Below are 17,971 nucleotides of genomic sequence, written 5' to 3'. Positions count from 1 at the left end.
ACTCATTTTTCTCCTATTGCTTAACAAATTTAATATATCAAATTGTTATTTAAACTAATCTTTACTCAATTTATTGATTAAATTTTAATTCATATAGAAATGATTATTTAAAAAAAGGGTTAAATGCATATTTTCAAATTAAAAAATAATTATATACCAACTTATTATATTGCTTTTAACATATAAACTGTTTTAATTAAACAAACAAATAGATATAAAGATAAAGATTATAGCTTTTTGCACAAAAGATGGCAGCAAACTTGACTGTCCACTAGTAGTTGGTTCAACTAAAATGAAGTCATGTAGCCATTGACTTGTAAACTGTGGTAGAGCGAGCTTGGATCTAACAGCAGTCTGACGCTCCTGAGCATCAAAAGATTGAGTCCAGTTGGGAAAAAAAGAAATTCCTGTAAGAAGTTCGATGTCTTTAACTCGAGCCACATGCTCAACCAAAGTTTTTGGAATCCAATCAAATAGAGTTGCATCCTCCTATACGTTACCAAAAAGAAAACAAAAAAAAATCTAAAAAATTTGCTTAAATTGAAGTATATGTACACAATACCTTATGACATGGTTCAATAGCATAGTTGGGAATAATAAAGCTCAAAATTTCAATTCTTTCAGGTGAAAAAACACATTGAGAAATTTCCATTCCAACATTTGAACATCGTGAAACAATTAAAAAATAATGAGTGGGAATTGGCGTGCTGGTAGTTAAGTCGTTTAAAAAAGTTCCATTGCTGTAAAATTTATAGTTATGAAAACTTAGCAAAGCTTATTTTACAGCTATTTAGCATCATTACTTACTTTTGCAGTTGTTTTAAAGTATCAGGTAAACCATCAAAATTATAATCGAATATTGGCCCTGATATAACATTTATTCCTTTATATTCATTTGCCCAATTTCCCAGTACCATTGCCATATAGTTCCAAACTGTAAAATACAAAACAACACACATGTAAAATACAATTAGTTGGAGTCAATGGTTTAAATAGAAAATTTGCGTTCGTGCATTAACCTATTGGAAACTTATAATTTTACTTTAAATTGTTTAATCCAGGTAGGCTGTACTACAAAATCATTATAAACTTATTACTAACAACAATTCTTAGTTGCCAAAATAAAAGCAACCCTTTATTGACATGACAATAAATTTAGATTAACTGCATGTGCAGTTAATATTTGGTTATTTAATATACGTGCAATGAGATCCTAAAATAACTCAGTAAATATAAACTTTATTTGACACTTTTTTAACAAACAGATAAAATAACCTGTTTTGGCTGGATGAAACATCGGGACAAGGTTGCTGGTAACACCTGCATCGTGTTTAGAATCACCCAGTAAAATTTCTAAAATATTATAATGGATTTACTCATTTTGAATATACAATAAAAATTTAAAAACCAACTTGAAATTAAGACATGGTAATTTTTACATACTTGCAATAAGAAACTTAAACAATTTATTAAAATCTTGATAATATTAAATTTTTCTTACCAGGGCTAACAAGATATTGAGCACTAACTTCTTTAGAATAATCCGAACAGGGGGTCATTTGTTTAGAATCAATTCTAATATCAGGGCGACTACAATTAGCCAGATTTTTGTAGTCGTAGTCCTAAAGTAGGAAAATATAAATTAATTTGCTAACCAAATATTTTTTTATTTTTACTGTTATTTTTCTCATTTATTTTAAATAATAAAACTTAAAAGTTGATTTTACCCCATAAAATTAACCATGTCCCTCAAAAAAAATATTATCCTATAAAGTAAAAAAAATGAGCACATATCTGTAATTATTATACCATTTCACTTTCCAGTGTGTAAGAAACAAATAAGGGCATTTTCTTAACATTGTCATATGCAGAAACATAATCTGATTGTGTTAAAACACAATAATCAACATTTTCATTTTCATCAACTTGATTTATTATTGGCATGCCAAAGGAAAAGTGTTTATTTTTAGACTGTGTAACTAAAAAGAAATTACAAAAAAAGTATTAAATATTTAATTTAGAAGAATTAAAAAAACAAATTTTGTAGGTTTTAAAAAGCCATACTTTTATGTTTTTCTTTTATTTATTATATAGTACATCTAAAATAAATAAATACCTTGTTCAGTTGAAAGATCTAGTCTTTTATTTGCTACTTCTTCATCTAAACCCTAATCAACCATAAAAAAATTTCAATATTTTAAAAATTTTACTAAAAAAATAGAATAAAAATCAAATCATTAGTTTTTTTTAAGATTTTATAAAATTAATTTTTACTTGACAATAACTGCATCCTAGATTATCTTCAGCAACATTTTTAGTTGGATATGGACAACTTCCCTCGGGTATCCCATTATTTTCCCTGGTAACAGTATTAGGGGATGACATAATATGATACAAAGAACCTGCTGTCCCATTATTTACTGCTGGAGTAATTTCAAGAAGATCTTAAAAAATAAAGTTAGTTTAAACAACCAGAATTTTTAGTATGTTTGGTATTTTTTAAATTTGAACTACCTTAAGCTCTATGGTTCAAAAATTTTAATGAAAAGAAATACTATGGCTTTTAGGTAAATTGTCTTTGAAAAACTAAAATTGTTTTGTCTTAATAGCATTTTTTCTACTAAAAAGCAAGTTTTGTTTTCGAGTAACAAGACTATGTAAAATTTATACCTAAAAGTAAATTTAAATAAGTTTGTCAATTTAAAAAAAATAAACTTAAATAAATTTGTAATTACCTGTCATTAAATTGTAGACCTCTATACTGTGGAATGGTTTGGTAGTGTTGTATTCTCTTTTAAAGCCAGGCCCATGAGCAGCAAATAATGACTAAAAATAATATTTTTTTAATAATCCATTGGCAAAAAAAATACCTTATACTTAGCAGAATGCTTACATGCATGCTGGAAAACTCATTGTCGTAACCGTGTGTTCCTCCATTGCATGAAGTGTAACTTCCCTTTCTCCTGTATTTTTGGTATTTAATTAAAACTAGACAAGAGGTTTAAGAAACATAAAAAAAAAATAGTTTTCAAACAACCGAAATTAATAAATATTACCAAGGTTAATTTAAACAAATTTATTTTAAATTACCCCTCTACAATCCAGGTATCATCCATCTGCAAATGAATTGGTTCAATTCTGTCATTATTGGCATAATGGTGTCTCTTTGGCAAGTATTCATACTTTAAAAACGACTGTAAATAAAATAAATTTAAATTATTTTTAAGCTAATAACATAAAATAATAAATTTAAACTTAAATTAAAAACTAATGTTAATATCAACAAAACAGTTTGTAGAACAATAAAGTTATTATAAAATTTTTAATTTATATTTTACAACCTGCCAATGGCTTTCTTCACGACTACATTTCAGTTTATTTTGAGCTTCTCTTTCATCAAACAAAGGCCATTCTGTTGGATCTGTGCTCTTTCCCAATCTTCCAAACGCTCCACTTCTGAAGTAAACTGCATCCATATTAATCCCATAATCTTCAACGCTTGTTTTTCTATCACAACTTATAGGTGCCATTCCTAAAAAAAAAAAAAAATTTTTTTTTGTAAAAAAATAAGCCATTTTTTAAAACAATAGGTAAATATTCATTTATCAACCAAAAAAAAAAGGTTTATTCAAGTTAGAATAAAAACAAATATATAATAAATCATAGAATTTTTACCATGATCTGCCAGCATGATAATATTAACACAGTTTTCCAATCCTCTCAGTTTTAAACCATTCATTAAAATACTGATAATCCGATCAGCTTCAGCCAATTCAACATTAAGCTCTGGTGCATCTGGTCCATAAACATGCCCAGCATGATCAACAATGTCCATGTACAATGTGATAAAACTTGGCCTTAAAAAAAAACAAAACTTTTAATTATTTTAAGGTTGCAAGTGTTTTTTTTTAAATGAAATAAAACCAGGACTAAATTAAAAGCCAATTAATATAATATTTTTTTGAACATTATAGCTATAATAAGTGAACCCATATCTCAAAAACTTTAAATATAATAAATAAACCATGATGTACAAAAGGCTAGTTAATTATTTACAAAAAAAAGCATTTAACTTGACATTCAGCAACAATCCTGAATGCCAGTTTAGTAACCCAATCAGTGAATTGTGTACTTTATACCATTGTTCAAGGACAGTTTTTTCAATGTTTAAACAAAACACAAACCTTTCTTCAGGTGGTAAATCCAACCAATCAAGTGCTTGATACATTCTTTCTTCATTATCAACACTTCCATCATATTTGTAATAATAATCAGGATACCGGGTTATATTGACATCTGAACCAGGCCAGAAGTAACAAGCACTTTTCTTTCCTTGATTGCTAGTTGTTACCCAAATCTAAGAATAAAATATTTTTTCTGCCTAAAATTGATCAATTAAAAGCTTTTATTTGTAAGTAATAATATATTTTATCCCAATTTTAAAATTAAAGGGCAAAACTAAAATATTAAACAATTTTTTTATTTACTTTAATTTTTTAGTTTGATTTTTCAATTAAATAAAAACAAATTTTTAATTTTTACACTAAACTACACTTACGGGCTCCCCACCCCACCAAAATGGATGAAATGAGTTTAGTGAACCTAATCGAAATTCTTCTTTATGTTCAAAGTCATACATGGTGTTATCTATAATCCCATGACTTTCGGGAAACAAACCCTAAAATAAAACTCAAATTATTTACCAAAATTTTCATTCTTGCTTAGGAGTATTTAAAAATAGACAGTTCTTTAAATATTATTTATCATAATTTTAATATAAAATTCACAAAGTAGAATATTGTTTTCACTAAAATTTAACATCATTTAGTTATTTATTAACTAATTTAAAATATTGTATTATTGCACAATTGTTTAAATACCATTACTGAATAGTGTGGTTTTTACAATTAGGCAGTACAATTTCAACAAAGTGTATACTTTGTTATTTGCATTTTACTTTGTAAATCATATAAATGTTTGACATCAAAGAAGTCAGCTAATAGTGTTAGTAAAAGATTAACTTAAATATGTTGATGTAACTTTTAACTGTAACAAACAAATAGGGTTAGTAATGCTTACAGTTGCGATGGTGTAATGATTTGGAAAGGTTTTAGTTGGATAAACAGCTCTCATGTACGGTGCATGTACTCCACAGTTGGCTAAATAAAATTGTACAATCATTAAAAACAGGCACCTTTTATGGAACATTACTTACTAAACACATTTGGTTAAAAATTATTTTAAAAATTTCAACAAAATTACTTTAAACTCTTACCTAGCTTCCAAATATTTGGTGTTTTTTCACGATAGATGTACTCAGCTTTAAATCCATCAATAGAAAATAAGATAACTGGCGGGACTACAAAACTTTACATAAAAAAAACAAAATTTGAATTTTGTTACATGGATAAAATATTTTAAACCAATTTTTGAGAAAAATAAATTATAAAAGCTTACTCTGATGGGCATTTCATATCTGCTTCTTTTGCACATTCCATATCCACCCAAGCAGTTTCACCTTTTATTTAACAAAATAAATTGTTTAAAAAATAAAATACTAGTTTAAAGAATAAGTTAATAAAAAGATAACATTGAAATTGCCAACCTGAATTATTAAAAGTGTATTATTTATATTTATAGTAAAAACGAAATGGTTTTTGTGTGTTTTTTTAATTGTATAATATTTTTGGAAAAAGTTGTTACTCAACTTTTAATAATTATAAGTAACAAAACCACTTATGCCCATTATTTGCAAACCTAAATACATTAAAATTATTTGCAACCTAAATACATTAAAATCTTTAGTGGTGTACCAAAGTAGTGGTGTACCAAAGTAAACAAAGTGGTGTACCAAAGTAAACAAACCAAACCTTCTTAGTTCAATTTGCTAAGGAATGTTGTGCGTCATGACATGCTCTTATTGACATCATTATAATAAATTGTGATTTATACTAAAATTCCTAGGATTGCTGAAACTTTATATACTTATATATGCAAATATAATTAAGATAACCAATAAAAACTTTAATCTAAGATATAGTTAGCACAAACCTTTGCAGGTTTCCTGATAATCTGTACAGCAGGTTTTGTTGATGAGGCAATCTTCATTACAATCACATCGGCTTCGAGATACATTACATTCTCCCAAGCACAAATATTTCTCAACTGTAATTACCAAATTTGTAGTTAAAACCTTACGCCATTTAGTTTAAGATATATGTTTAAGTTATGGTTGGTAATTTAATCAATCTTAAACCATAAAACAATTAAATTTAATTGACAAGACATAGTTCCACTTTTTACCCAATCCCATTTTCGGATTGCCTTAAGCAGGTGGAAAAATTAATGAGAATGTTGACAAATAATTAATATGCTGGTTGGTTTAAATAGAAGTTGTACCATATACAGTCTTACTAAAGAGTGCTAATCCATTAAAAAATAAACATTAAACCTAAAAAGCAAGTTTTTTGACCTCTACACCGACCCCACTCGCTTATTTATGCAAAAAAGCCAACATACTTTTTAAATAAAATAATGATGCCAACCTGTATCACAAAGAGCATCATAATCATCACAGCAGTTCCTATAAGTTACACAGCTATGGTCACAGTAACAATTTGATTCACTTGGCTTGGAGTCTTCATAACATCTGTCTTCACATGATGCTACAATAAGAAATTTATTTAGCTGTTACTAAAATATGATTTAAAGTTTTTTAACTTATTTGTAAACACAGTTTATTAAAATAATAATCAATTGTTATTCAAATATTTGAATGCCTAAATGTAATTATTGTTTAACCAATAGGGTTGCATGTATTAATGTAATCATTGCAACAGTTTCCGTAATTTGAACAACTGTCATCACAGTGACAAGAAAAAGAAGAGTTGTGCCTCTCACTACAGCGGTTCACACATGATTCTACAAATTAAAAATATATAACTTTTTTATTAAAATTGATTTAAAAAACTTTAATTTGAACTTTAAAATTGTAAATATTTACAAACTTGAAAACATTCAAAACAGAGGGCTCTTGTACTTAAGCCTAATATCTACAACAAATAAACCATAAAGATAATGAACAAAAAAATCATTCCTCAACGACATATCAAACTGGCACAACAAATGTTTAAAAAATAAAAGATAATATTTGAAAAAAATTATGTGAAGTTTAAAGTTAAATAGCAATATGTTAGTCATACCCTGTGTGGCACAGAGTGGAAAAAAGTCATCACAACAGTTTCCATATTTTAGACATTGATCATTACAATGACAGTTATCACTAGAGTCGTAATAATCACCACAACGATCCGCACATGATGGAGATGGATTATCTCTTGGTCGCACTAAAAATTATTTTATTTAGTTACAAAACCGGAACATAATTTTAAACTTTAAAATTGTTTAATATAGCAACTTATCATTACTTTAGTTTTGGGTATAAAATTAATAAAAAAATTATATAAACAATCATTAAATACAATAAAAAAAAATGCAAGAACATAAAATTAACAAAAAAAAATCATATATACATATATATGTATATACACTGGCGTCGATCCTGGGGGTGCAGGGGGTGCATGCACCCCCACTTTTAATTTTATCAAGTGCTGAATATATGTGGCACCCTAGAATATTTGCAAAATTTTGCATTTTTGGTGTAAAAACGGATAGTTATATACGCGATCTAAAAAATTTCACGATAATAAATACTTGGAATGTCGCCAAGTACTTAACAAATGTTAATCAAAATGGCATTTTCTGCGTGCCACGTTGTAGATTGTGTAAAACTGGAATTATTGCGAAACAAATAACGATTGTCTGTCCCCTATTTTAAGTAATAATTGTACTTCCGTTTGTTAAAAACCAACGTGGTCTGCTATCGTTGCGAACATCAAGATTAAGACTATTTAGAGTCTATTTTAGAAAAGCTAAACCAACTATGAGCACTTTAAAACGTTTTTTTTTAGAAAATACGTTACTTTTTTTGGCACCCCTAACATTAGTAAAAAAAATTTTTGGATCGACGCCCATGTGTATATATATACATAAATATATTTTATTGCTTATAGATTTTACAATTTAGAAAAAAAAAAATTAAAAACAAATAAATATATATATAACATAAATATGTGTAAATTCGTAAACTAAATAAAAGTTATTGTTCACCATTTTTGTAGGTTTATAAGCTATAACAATAAAAGTTTTAAAAAATAATCACCGATATTTGTTTCAAAAGAGTAAACTCCTTGAAGTAAACACAGCAATAAAATAATACTCTAAAATAAAATTTTTCAATAAATAATATTTAATCAAAAATATGTTTTTTATTCTAAAAAAGTTTTAGATAACTTCTTTAAATATATATAAATACTTAAAAATCAAAATTTAGCACTTACCGTTAACTTAAGCATTCTCAATACTTTTAAATTAGCTTTAAGTTTAAATCTACCCTTCTAAAAAATGTTAACCTATTCCAAACAGATTACAAAAAATAAGAAATTGAATATTTACCTAACCAATGATTTTCACAAGCAATGCAAACAAAGTTGGTAAACGTTTGACAGCCTGAATCAATATTATCGTGCATTACAGTTTCATTTGCATTAATAAACACATCTCAAACTCCACAACAATATTTATTTAATCTTGATTACATAAAGATTTCCAAAATTTGCTTTTTTATATTAAAAGATATATTAAATTTTTCAATAATGTTTTTTTTTTAAAGTGACTGTGTATACTTTAACTATGCATTGGTAGTGTGTTTAAATACCAACTTTTAATGTAAATAATTGTAACAATTTTAAATTGCTTACCCTAATAAATAAATTATACTTTTTCTTTAAAAAAAAACGTTCTTAAAATATCTGACCTTGAATTCAACTTTCCATTTAACTTAAAGTGTACTTATAACAAGCTTGGTAGTGTAGTGGTTAGAAGCACCCAGCATCCACACATGGGGTTCTATATTTGACCTTAGCATTTTAAGGAATCTTAGCATTACTGCTTAATTAAACATGTTAATTGTTTTTATTGTTCTGACTTGTCCTTTTAGACAGTTGGGTTTATAAAAAGAGATATAACTTTGTAGTCTGCTTTCTTGAGTCAAACATAAAATAACTTTAGATATACATTGGAGAGAAAGACATATTCCAAATAAAGCAGATGCTATTTAAAAGTAGTACAAATTCATACATTAATGATAACGTTTAGAGCAAAAATTAATTTTAATTTGACTTTTAAAACTACTTTTACATACCTGCAATAGAAATCTCACCTTAACACTTTCGACACCCTTTTAAAACACGTGTTTTTATATTAAACAACTGAGGGAAAGTTATATTTAATTTCTGCCGTGACATAAAAGTTAAAAAAAACAAAAAATTGTACCTATTTATGTACAGATTATTTTTTTTTAATTTGTTTTGACATTAAACCCTGTATTTCAGTTAATCGATGATGTCAGTTGTTTTGTTATAATGGCGGTCATTGAGCAGTAAGTTACCAGGCCGTATTTTTTTCCAAGTTAAATGATTAGAAACAGAAACGTCTTTCTTTTTGATTTGTAAGCTTATTTTGTCGTAGAAACATTTAAAATTGTTTAATGTCGATTTGATAAAGGAATAAATAAATTGCTTTAAACTTATTTGCGTTTCTTGAAACATCATTATTAGCTAAACTGATTGATTTCTTTTACCCCAAAATGCAAAAAAAATTGTTTGTTTTAAAGGCTGGTCCGCGAAAAAGATTTCAGTTTTAAATCGGTCCGCAGTGCGAAAAAGGTTGCCTACCCCTGATTTAGATCATTTAGTTCGACAATTTAGCAAAATCAACACCACGTTGTAAGTAATAACCCTTAAAATTATTACACCTATTGCTTGTTTTAAAAAACATGTAAAAAAAATTCTAGTCGTCAAATCGTTAAATGCATGCAAAGCTTCAAAACGACCCTTTTTGTTGTTTTTTTAATATACAAAGCTCATCAATAATTCTTCAAAAGAATGTTTGCGTGAATAAAGTTATATCAAATGCAAATTAAAAGCTCTAATATATTGTGTTTATTTAATAAATTTCTATACAATTCTGCGAATAATATAGCATTCCCTATCGAGTGATTTAAACCAAAAATCTTTTAATTTACTATTAATGCGTTTTCAACTTAGGCTTTATGGTCTTGAAGTCCCTCGCGGTTGTATATTGATCTTAATTTTGTGCGCTCGCATAATACCTTAAACAAAATTGGCTATTCTATCGAAACGATAACTTTAAGAAGTTATTGACAGCTGGTATAGAAGTTTGGTAAATTTTAGTTCTCAGCATGTAAATTTATGATAATGATTAAAAGTTTAAATTTTTATAGGGACTTTTGAAACGTTTAAAATTAGACAATTATAACATAAACTTTATATGCAAACCAGGTGAGAATTTTATTTTAATAGGTTGTTGTCAAATTAAACTTGTGCAAAGGTTTTCTTTAAGTTTCTATATTACCTTTAGTGTACATGAAAATAAACTGAATGTATTATTAACAACTTCGTTATTCCTATAGCATATCATATATTTTTTAGTTTATTATTTTGAGTATCAATTATTTTAGTAAAAATTAACATGTAAACAATAAGCTAAAACCATGCCTAGATATTTTACCAAGCATTTATGTAAATAATTAATTTTTTTGCCAGGAATTTTCTATAAATACAAAAACGATAAAATATAGTAAGCAAACATTTTTTTTAAGTTAATGCTGTAGGCTATAAAGTTTTTTTTATTAAATAATTTTAAATAACTTTGTGATTGTTGTTTTGCAATATAAATAACTAAAGCCTAATTTTAATTTTGTAAGTAAATTAATTTAACCAGATGCGAGTTGTAACTTGCTTAATCCGGTTAGAAACTTCAAATGATTGATGTTTAAGTTATAACTGCCAATATTCAGAGTTGATAATCCAATAACTAGATTACATTTTGTTTTATTCCATTTCTTGCTTTACTGAAGGCGCCTTATTGCCATCAATAATTAATCAATAACAATAATACAATTTAATAATACCTACAAGTATAACGTGATGTAGGTTATGCGGTTAGGGCAAAGCGGAATTTGTTTAAACGTTGTGAGGTGATGACAAGACCGTTGTAATGGAACATAGTGTGTGGGAATTACGGAAAGAAAAAATTAAATGCCGTAGCAAAAAATGTATCACTAACCGCAGGAACGCTGGTGCCGAAGTAAAACATGATTGTTTAAAAGTTGCGAACGACACAGAGAAAAAAAGAGATTTGTGCAAAGCAAAGGAAAAAAGGTTACCTGTACAAAACCAAATTCCAAACGTTAAACCCCAATCGTGTTTAGCAACAAGTAAAATGTCAGAACCAAAGCAAAAAAGTTTAAAATTTAAAGTTGATAAACGTACCCAAGATGACAGAATAAGCGCTGAAAAGTATAATACACCAAGTGAAAGTCCTAGAAATACAGACGATTCCTATCCAGCAGCAGTTAAAAGAGAAGCATGGAAAAATGCCAACGGGCAAGGAGCGTCCCAAAAAGATAGTCTTCTCGCGAACAGCGGCGACGACAATTTAAGATTGTCTATCGATTCGAGAAATGGGTATAACAATCACGGTAGAAATTCAAATGCAAGATCATCGCTAGACATGGCGCAAAACAATACCCACCTCAAAGTTCCATCGCCAAGCGGGGGAAAAAGTTCCTTTTATTCAACCTCCCCCTCCACCGATGAAGGTATTGTACCTGACAATCATTTCTCAGAAGACTATTCCTCTAAAAAGCAACACAGCTATTATCCGTATGATAATACAGAAGGTAGTTCCTCACAAATTATGTTTCAAGATAACAATCACAGGGAAGATTCCGAGTGTTATTATTCCAACAAGAAAACGGGAGAAGTTGAGCGACGTTGTAAAAAGGACGTATGTACATTATAACTTTTAAAGAAATGTTTAATGCCCCAAATGTTTTTAAGTATAAGAAGCAATAATAATTTCAAGTTTTATAATTTAGCAAAACAAGTCATCAGTTAAAAGTTACACAAGGAACACTTGTGAGCTTGACAATGCAACAAGTTTAAAAACTTATAACGAAGTTGGTCGAAAATCAAATCGTAAATCAGCTAACGACGAAAATGGCAACGTAAGTTGATTTGATGCTCATTTTAATCGAAATAGCCTGGTTAATTAATAAACAAAACCAATTAAAAATTAAAGGGTCGGTTAGCCGAGCGTTGCTCTGACCAACTGTATATTATCATTATTTAATTTCGCCTATATAATTAATTCATTTAATTAGAAATGACTTTATTAAGAAAACGTTAAATATAAATAACCACTTAATGGTTGTTTAAAAAATTTGACAAATGAAATTTGTAATATTGAATTTTTGGGCGTTGTTTTTAATTTATTGATTGTACAATGTGATTTATTGTATGACAGCATATGTTTACGTGCGAAAAACCCTTAAGGCATAGGCTAAGGCTGATTAAAATGTAAAAAACGCCATTTCGTCATAGTTTTAATTTCTGCGATAACTTTCTTTGTTTAGTTTCATCAAAAACGAGAAGGCATTTATATTAAACGTCACCAATACGAAAAACGAGGAAAGAGCCGAAGTGACGCCACCTACACAAAACAATGCCCGCCAAATGATGAAATTATTAGATCCCAATCAGACATTAGAAGATATGAAAATGTGAGACCTTTCAATATACTTAACATAGAACTTAGTCAAGTTTTTTTTAGTAATTGTTGGCTTAAGTATAATTAGTAATACAAAAGTGCATGACTTTAGCTGAACAAATCGTACGTAAGCGATGATCCAAATAACTTTGATCTTAACCTAAATCAAATGAGTTGTATTAATCATGCATTGTACGAGATGAACTCCTATTCACCGGAAACAAATCGCAGAAATCACAAGCGGGAAAATTTTGAACAACGACAGGCCGACGAGGCAAATCAAAACTTACGCAGTGTCAAAAAACAAACAAGTTTACATTCAGATACAAAGGATGAAAAAGTGCCGATGAAGCCAAAAATGCGGCGCCAAAAGATTAGCGTGTCAGCTTTAGAAGCTCCTACACCAATGGTTATTAAAAGATCCGCAATTCCTTCTGATACTAAAGAAAACGACAATATCACAACCACTGCAGATGACTGCAAGTTAGAATATAACGTGTCTAAAAATTTAGACAACAGGCACAGTTTACATAAACGAAGTTCCAGCACCCGAAAAAACAAATCACTGCGTTCTTTTAAAGAAAGTTCGGGAGACAATTTTTCAAGTTTGGAGCAGGCTTTCCTGGAACAGCCAACTATAGCCTCTGAGCCTAAAATTCCTCCACTCGAACCTCCTTCGAGAACAGGATCTACAAAATCTGTCATTGGTGGAGGTACAATCTTTCTTCATTTATTTTTTAATACATTTAGTCTCACCAACTTTTAGGTATTTTTAACTTTATTAAAAAAGTATATCGTGATTTAACGTTTCGTAATGGTTTAAAAAATGACATTTTTACAAAATAAATTCCGATATTAAATGGTAAAATAATTTGATTTTACATTTTTTAGCATTGTCATCGTCAATAGTAGCAGCTGCAACTGGAAGTGTAGTCCCATTAAATAATGTTTTAACTCCAAAAGAAAAACAGAAAAGTCTTACAGAACGTCTAATGACAGTAGGGCCTAATGACCAACGTCATGTGCAGGTAAGTTGTTTAAATTAAATTAAAATGTCTAACTTTAATAAAATTTTCATGAAACAGAGAATAAAATTATAAATCTGGTTGTAACAAATTTGTTTAGGGAATAGTTGAAGATATTTTGTGCGAAATGGGAGAAGAGCGAATAGTTCAATACAAACAGGCGTTTGGAAAATTAGACAAGGTAATTAAGTTGTCATTTAACTGCTTGAAGTGTATATTAAGTTTAAGCCTAATGTAACATTTAGAAAACGACACATTTATGACACTTCCTTTTTGTATTGTGACGTAACATGGCCACATTTGCTATGTTTGGAGAGATATTATTAAAGAAAGTGACGCAATAAAGAACATGCTAAAAATGTGCATTGATTTAAAATTAACATGTTCCTGGTAACTTTATCCTGATTGTATGCTAACTTAATAGAATAAAAAACTTTAAAAATCAAACCAAATTAATTTTACAAATAGTATTTAAGGCAAAATTTATTTTAGCGCACCTTTGAGATCATTTCTACTAATAAATTTATATGTCTTATAATACAAAAATTGCTACCCGTACAATAAATAATTAATTAAATATTAAAATATGCATTGAAAATTACAAAGTGGAGTAATATAATAAAAGGTCGCTTTAATTTCGGTCTAGAGATAAAGTTAAAAATTTCGAAATTTTCCATTACAAGTATAAAATCAATCAATAGGTTATTTTTACCATAGACAATTTTTTTGTTTTAATTTTCTTTTTCTTGTGCTAATTTATTTATGTCACGTTGATAGTTGAACCACTAAATTAAAATAACTATTGATTTTCTAAAAAAGGAATCAAGCGGAATTATTAGCTCGAAGCAGCTTCGTCATCTTCTACGAACTTTGGGTCACAATCCAAGTGACGCAGAACTAACTGAGTTAGTCAACCAAGTTGATATGGACGAAAATGGAAAAATCGATTTTAATGAGTTCATAATTATGATTGGATAGTAAGTAACCCTCGAGTGAGAGGCGTGTTTATTACTAGATTCTATTCTGTATTTATATAACCAAGCGACCTTTTATATCGATTAGTTTTGGGCTTCGACATTTATAATCGCGTTTCTTCTAACAAAAAGGAACAACGGTAATAGATTAAAAGATAAGAGCAAAAAAACAAATAAAAGTTTAATGCAGGCACGTAGAGATCGCACGTTGAAGAAGGGTATTTATTTATTTATCGTTATTTAATTATAACGAAACTCATAAATATTTATATATTCATTGAAATGCTGGATGTGGTCACCAACAAATTGCTTTGTTCAAGAAATTGGCAAAAGTTTTTTGTTTTCCGCTTGCATTTTCTGGAAATCGCTTTCCAATAAGAAGTCGATACGCATCTATATATCAAATATTTATTGCTGGTCGACCGATACGAGACAGCCTAAATTATTAATGGATTTAATAAGAATACAATTCGGTCATTGCAAACTTTTTCAAGTAATTGCTTTTTAACGCACTTTCGTTTATTCATGTAAGTTAATAAAACCGTAAAATCCATTATATTTTAAAACCTTGTAACACAGAGCAATATAGCGAGAAATCCCGAAAATTATTGGAAAACCACCACAATATTTAAATATTCTACTATGATTTACACTAAACATATTTTTTCTCAGTTTTGACAAGGCGAATAATGAAAGTGAAGACCTGTCAAATATATTTCGAGTTTTTGATCGTGATGGAAAGGGGTGCATCGATGTTAATGAATTAAGAAGCATTTGGGGAGATTATCTATTGGAAATGGCACCTATTGAAGAGGTATGCATTCAACGAAACGACCCTTGTTTATTTTAAAAAAATGCCCAAATTTATAAAGCAATAGTAAAATATATATTTTGTTTACCTTTAAATTTAGCTGGAAGAAATGATTAGCACTATCGACAATGACGGAAATGGAGAAATAAATCGTTCAGAGATGTTGGAATTATTAAGTCTCCGCTGACACGAATCTTCTTACTGTTTTTGTATTTTCTTTATCAATTCCAAATATGTTAGTCACGTTTTGTTAATCAGATTCTTACTGGTGTGCTATTTTGTTTGTAACTGTTTACTTTTTAAAAACTTTTTGCTATAACAATCTAAAATGTGGATTGCTAATTAAAGGTTTTGTGCTTAATATAAATTGACTTTTTAGCCTACATTTAAAAAAATTACAGACCGTACATAAACACAAAACATAAAAGTGGATTTGTGAAAAAAATTAGATGCAGTCTACGTTCACATAAGTTAAAAAAATAATTTTATTGAATTAGTGAGTTTTTTTATTCAAAAAACAAAGAAATCTTGCCAGTATTGACACCAAGGTAATTTTACTTTTATTCATTAATACGTAATTTTAATTAAAGAAACAAAAAAGTTCTAGATAAATTTTTGCACATGATTGAATAACTTTAACAGTATAGCTAAACAATTTAAAACAGCGTAATAATCTATAACTTTAAAAATGTACACTGGGTTGTTAACTAATATTAAAACAATAGAGTGAACATTTCTAACATTTCTAAAATGTGTACAAACGTTTTGCTTTTGAAGTTCTTTGCTTTGAACATTTAGAAAAATTATAATCTATTTTAAGTAAGTTTTATACTTTAAATGAGTCCCACAATATTGCAAAAAAATTTATATTTAAAACTTGGTTTCATAAAAATCATATTATTATATTATTTCGTTAGAGCGAATAACAAGTGCCCCACAGTGCAACGTGAGCGCACGACTTTCTTTTTAATAATCCCGTCTTGTTGACAAGTTGTTTAGGCAAAGATGGGTATTTCTCAGGATTCATGGCATAAAAGGCGAGCAACTGGGGGTAAACGACCTCAACCACGCAAGAAGAGAAAGTTTGAGTTAGGTAGACCAGCTGCTAACACAAAACTTGGTGCCAAGAGAGTCCATTTAGTTAGAACTAGAGGTGGTAACCAGAAATATCGCGGTCTTCGTTTAGACAGCGGCAACTTCTCATGGGGTTCAGAGGTTTGCACTCGCAAAACCCGTGTCATTGATGTTATGTACAATGCTAGTAATAACGAATTGCTACGTACTAAAACTTTGGTGAAAAATGCCGTTGTTCAAATTGATTCCACCCCATTTAGACAATGGTAAGAGATTTTCACAAGGCTATTGTTAATTTTATTTTCAGATTGGGTATACACACCATATAGCAGTATAATTGTTTAAACTAAAATTTATTATTGTAAATAGAAGTAAAAGTATTTTTCTTATGTATATATATACTTCTAAATCCCAGTTTTTATAATTTATAACAATTGGTCAAGTTTTTACTAATTTTATGTGTAAAAATAAAATGTGTCACATATATCATACAAAGCATTTGCACATTAAAATGTTGCCATGTACCAAATAAATTATCCCCGCGGCAGACTAAATATAGGTTATTTGCTTGTCAACTATAAACTATTGAAAAACCGAAGTTATATATAATATGTTATCATGTTATTACACAAGATGGTGGTTTTTAATTGACTCCATTCAATATCTATTGAAAAAAAAGTTTTTTTAATGCTGCTTTTTAAAAAAATAGTTGTCATATAAATTTTTTTAAATTAAGGTATGAGGCCCATTATGCCACTCCACTTGGACGAAGAAAGTCTGGCAAACTTACGGAGGCAGAGGAGGAAGCCTTAAACAAAAAACGATCTAAGAAAACCCAAAAGAAATATGACGAGAGAAAAAAGGAACCCAGGGTTAGTGTTTTTAATCACAATTTTTTTGGTGTTTAAGTTAGGTAGTTTTCAAATTATTTTTGCATAAAATTAAAGAATAAATTTAAAGGAATATTTCTGTTTACACTACACATAACATGATATAAAGTTGATTCAAAAATAACAATTATTATCTACAGGTTGCACAACTTTTGGAAGATCAGTTCAACCAAGGTCGAATTTTGGCTTGTATTTCATCGCGACCTGGCCAAAGTGGAAGATGTGACGGATACATACTGGAAGGCAAAGAGTTAGAATTTTACCAGCGTAAAATTAAGGCCAGAAAGGGCAAATAGAAATTTATGTTTTCTTATTTTTTGTACTGAAATACAAAAATTAAGTCAATCACCAGTCTCTTTGATTTGCATAAGTTTTTAGTTTAAACTATAATACGAAATATTTAGTAGCCTATTCTTAGTTTTTGTTAGGAGGACCAATACTACCAATAAACTTTTTGATGCATTTTTTAAGGAGATTAAAAATTTTCATAGTGAAAAGAATAAG

At 28.7% G+C, this 17,971-nt stretch overlaps 3 protein-coding genes across 3 annotated transcripts in view; 2 read left to right on the top strand and 1 right to left on the bottom strand.

The window, feature by feature from the left end:
- LOC145744842 (small ribosomal subunit protein eS8-like) overlaps positions 1 to 17,812 on the top strand; it is a 65,061-nt gene extending 47,249 nt beyond the window's left edge. Inside the window, exons 2-4 of the mRNA XM_082562800.1 lie at positions 16,509 to 16,843; positions 17,314 to 17,449; positions 17,608 to 17,812. Coding sequence (XP_082418926.1) covers positions 16,509 to 16,843; positions 17,314 to 17,449; positions 17,608 to 17,763 — 627 coding nt within the window. The 3' untranslated portion in view covers positions 17,764 to 17,812. The remainder of the gene's footprint in view (positions 1 to 16,508; positions 16,844 to 17,313; positions 17,450 to 17,607) is intronic.
- LOC145744332 (ectonucleotide pyrophosphatase/phosphodiesterase family member 3-like) lies at positions 57 to 6,164 on the bottom strand. Its single transcript, XM_082562302.1, has 19 exons — positions 6,052 to 6,164; positions 5,458 to 5,518; positions 5,276 to 5,367; positions 5,080 to 5,159; positions 4,559 to 4,678; positions 4,185 to 4,357; positions 3,676 to 3,857; positions 3,342 to 3,532; positions 3,091 to 3,194; positions 2,894 to 2,963; positions 2,736 to 2,826; positions 2,275 to 2,444; positions 2,117 to 2,168; positions 1,810 to 1,979; positions 1,502 to 1,622; positions 1,276 to 1,353; positions 808 to 934; positions 563 to 740; positions 57 to 489 (listed from the first exon to the last, which is right to left on the bottom strand). The coding sequence occupies exons 2-19, from the start codon at positions 5,496 to 5,498 to the stop codon at positions 193 to 195; spliced, it is 2,337 nt and encodes a 778-aa protein (XP_082418428.1). The 5' UTR covers positions 5,499 to 5,518; positions 6,052 to 6,164; the 3' UTR covers positions 57 to 192.
- Positions 11,140 to 15,858, top strand: LOC145763796 (uncharacterized). The gene is made up of 9 exons (XM_082575324.1): positions 11,140 to 11,931; positions 12,023 to 12,151; positions 12,560 to 12,706; positions 12,806 to 13,406; positions 13,585 to 13,721; positions 13,819 to 13,899; positions 14,538 to 14,695; positions 15,365 to 15,506; positions 15,604 to 15,858. The coding sequence occupies exons 1-9, from the start codon at positions 11,140 to 11,142 to the stop codon at positions 15,688 to 15,690; spliced, it is 2,274 nt and encodes a 757-aa protein (XP_082431450.1). The 3' UTR covers positions 15,691 to 15,858.
- Positions 17,813 to 17,971: the final 159 nt, after the last annotated feature.

Source organism: Corella eumyota, chromosome 1 (assembly GCF_963082875.1).
Source record: "Corella eumyota chromosome 1, kaCorEumy4.1, whole genome shotgun sequence".
Taxonomy (NCBI): domain Eukaryota; kingdom Metazoa; phylum Chordata; class Ascidiacea; order Phlebobranchia; family Corellidae; genus Corella; species Corella eumyota.
The sequence above is the reverse complement of the archived record's forward strand: the minus strand, read 5'-3'. Positions and strand labels throughout refer to the sequence as shown.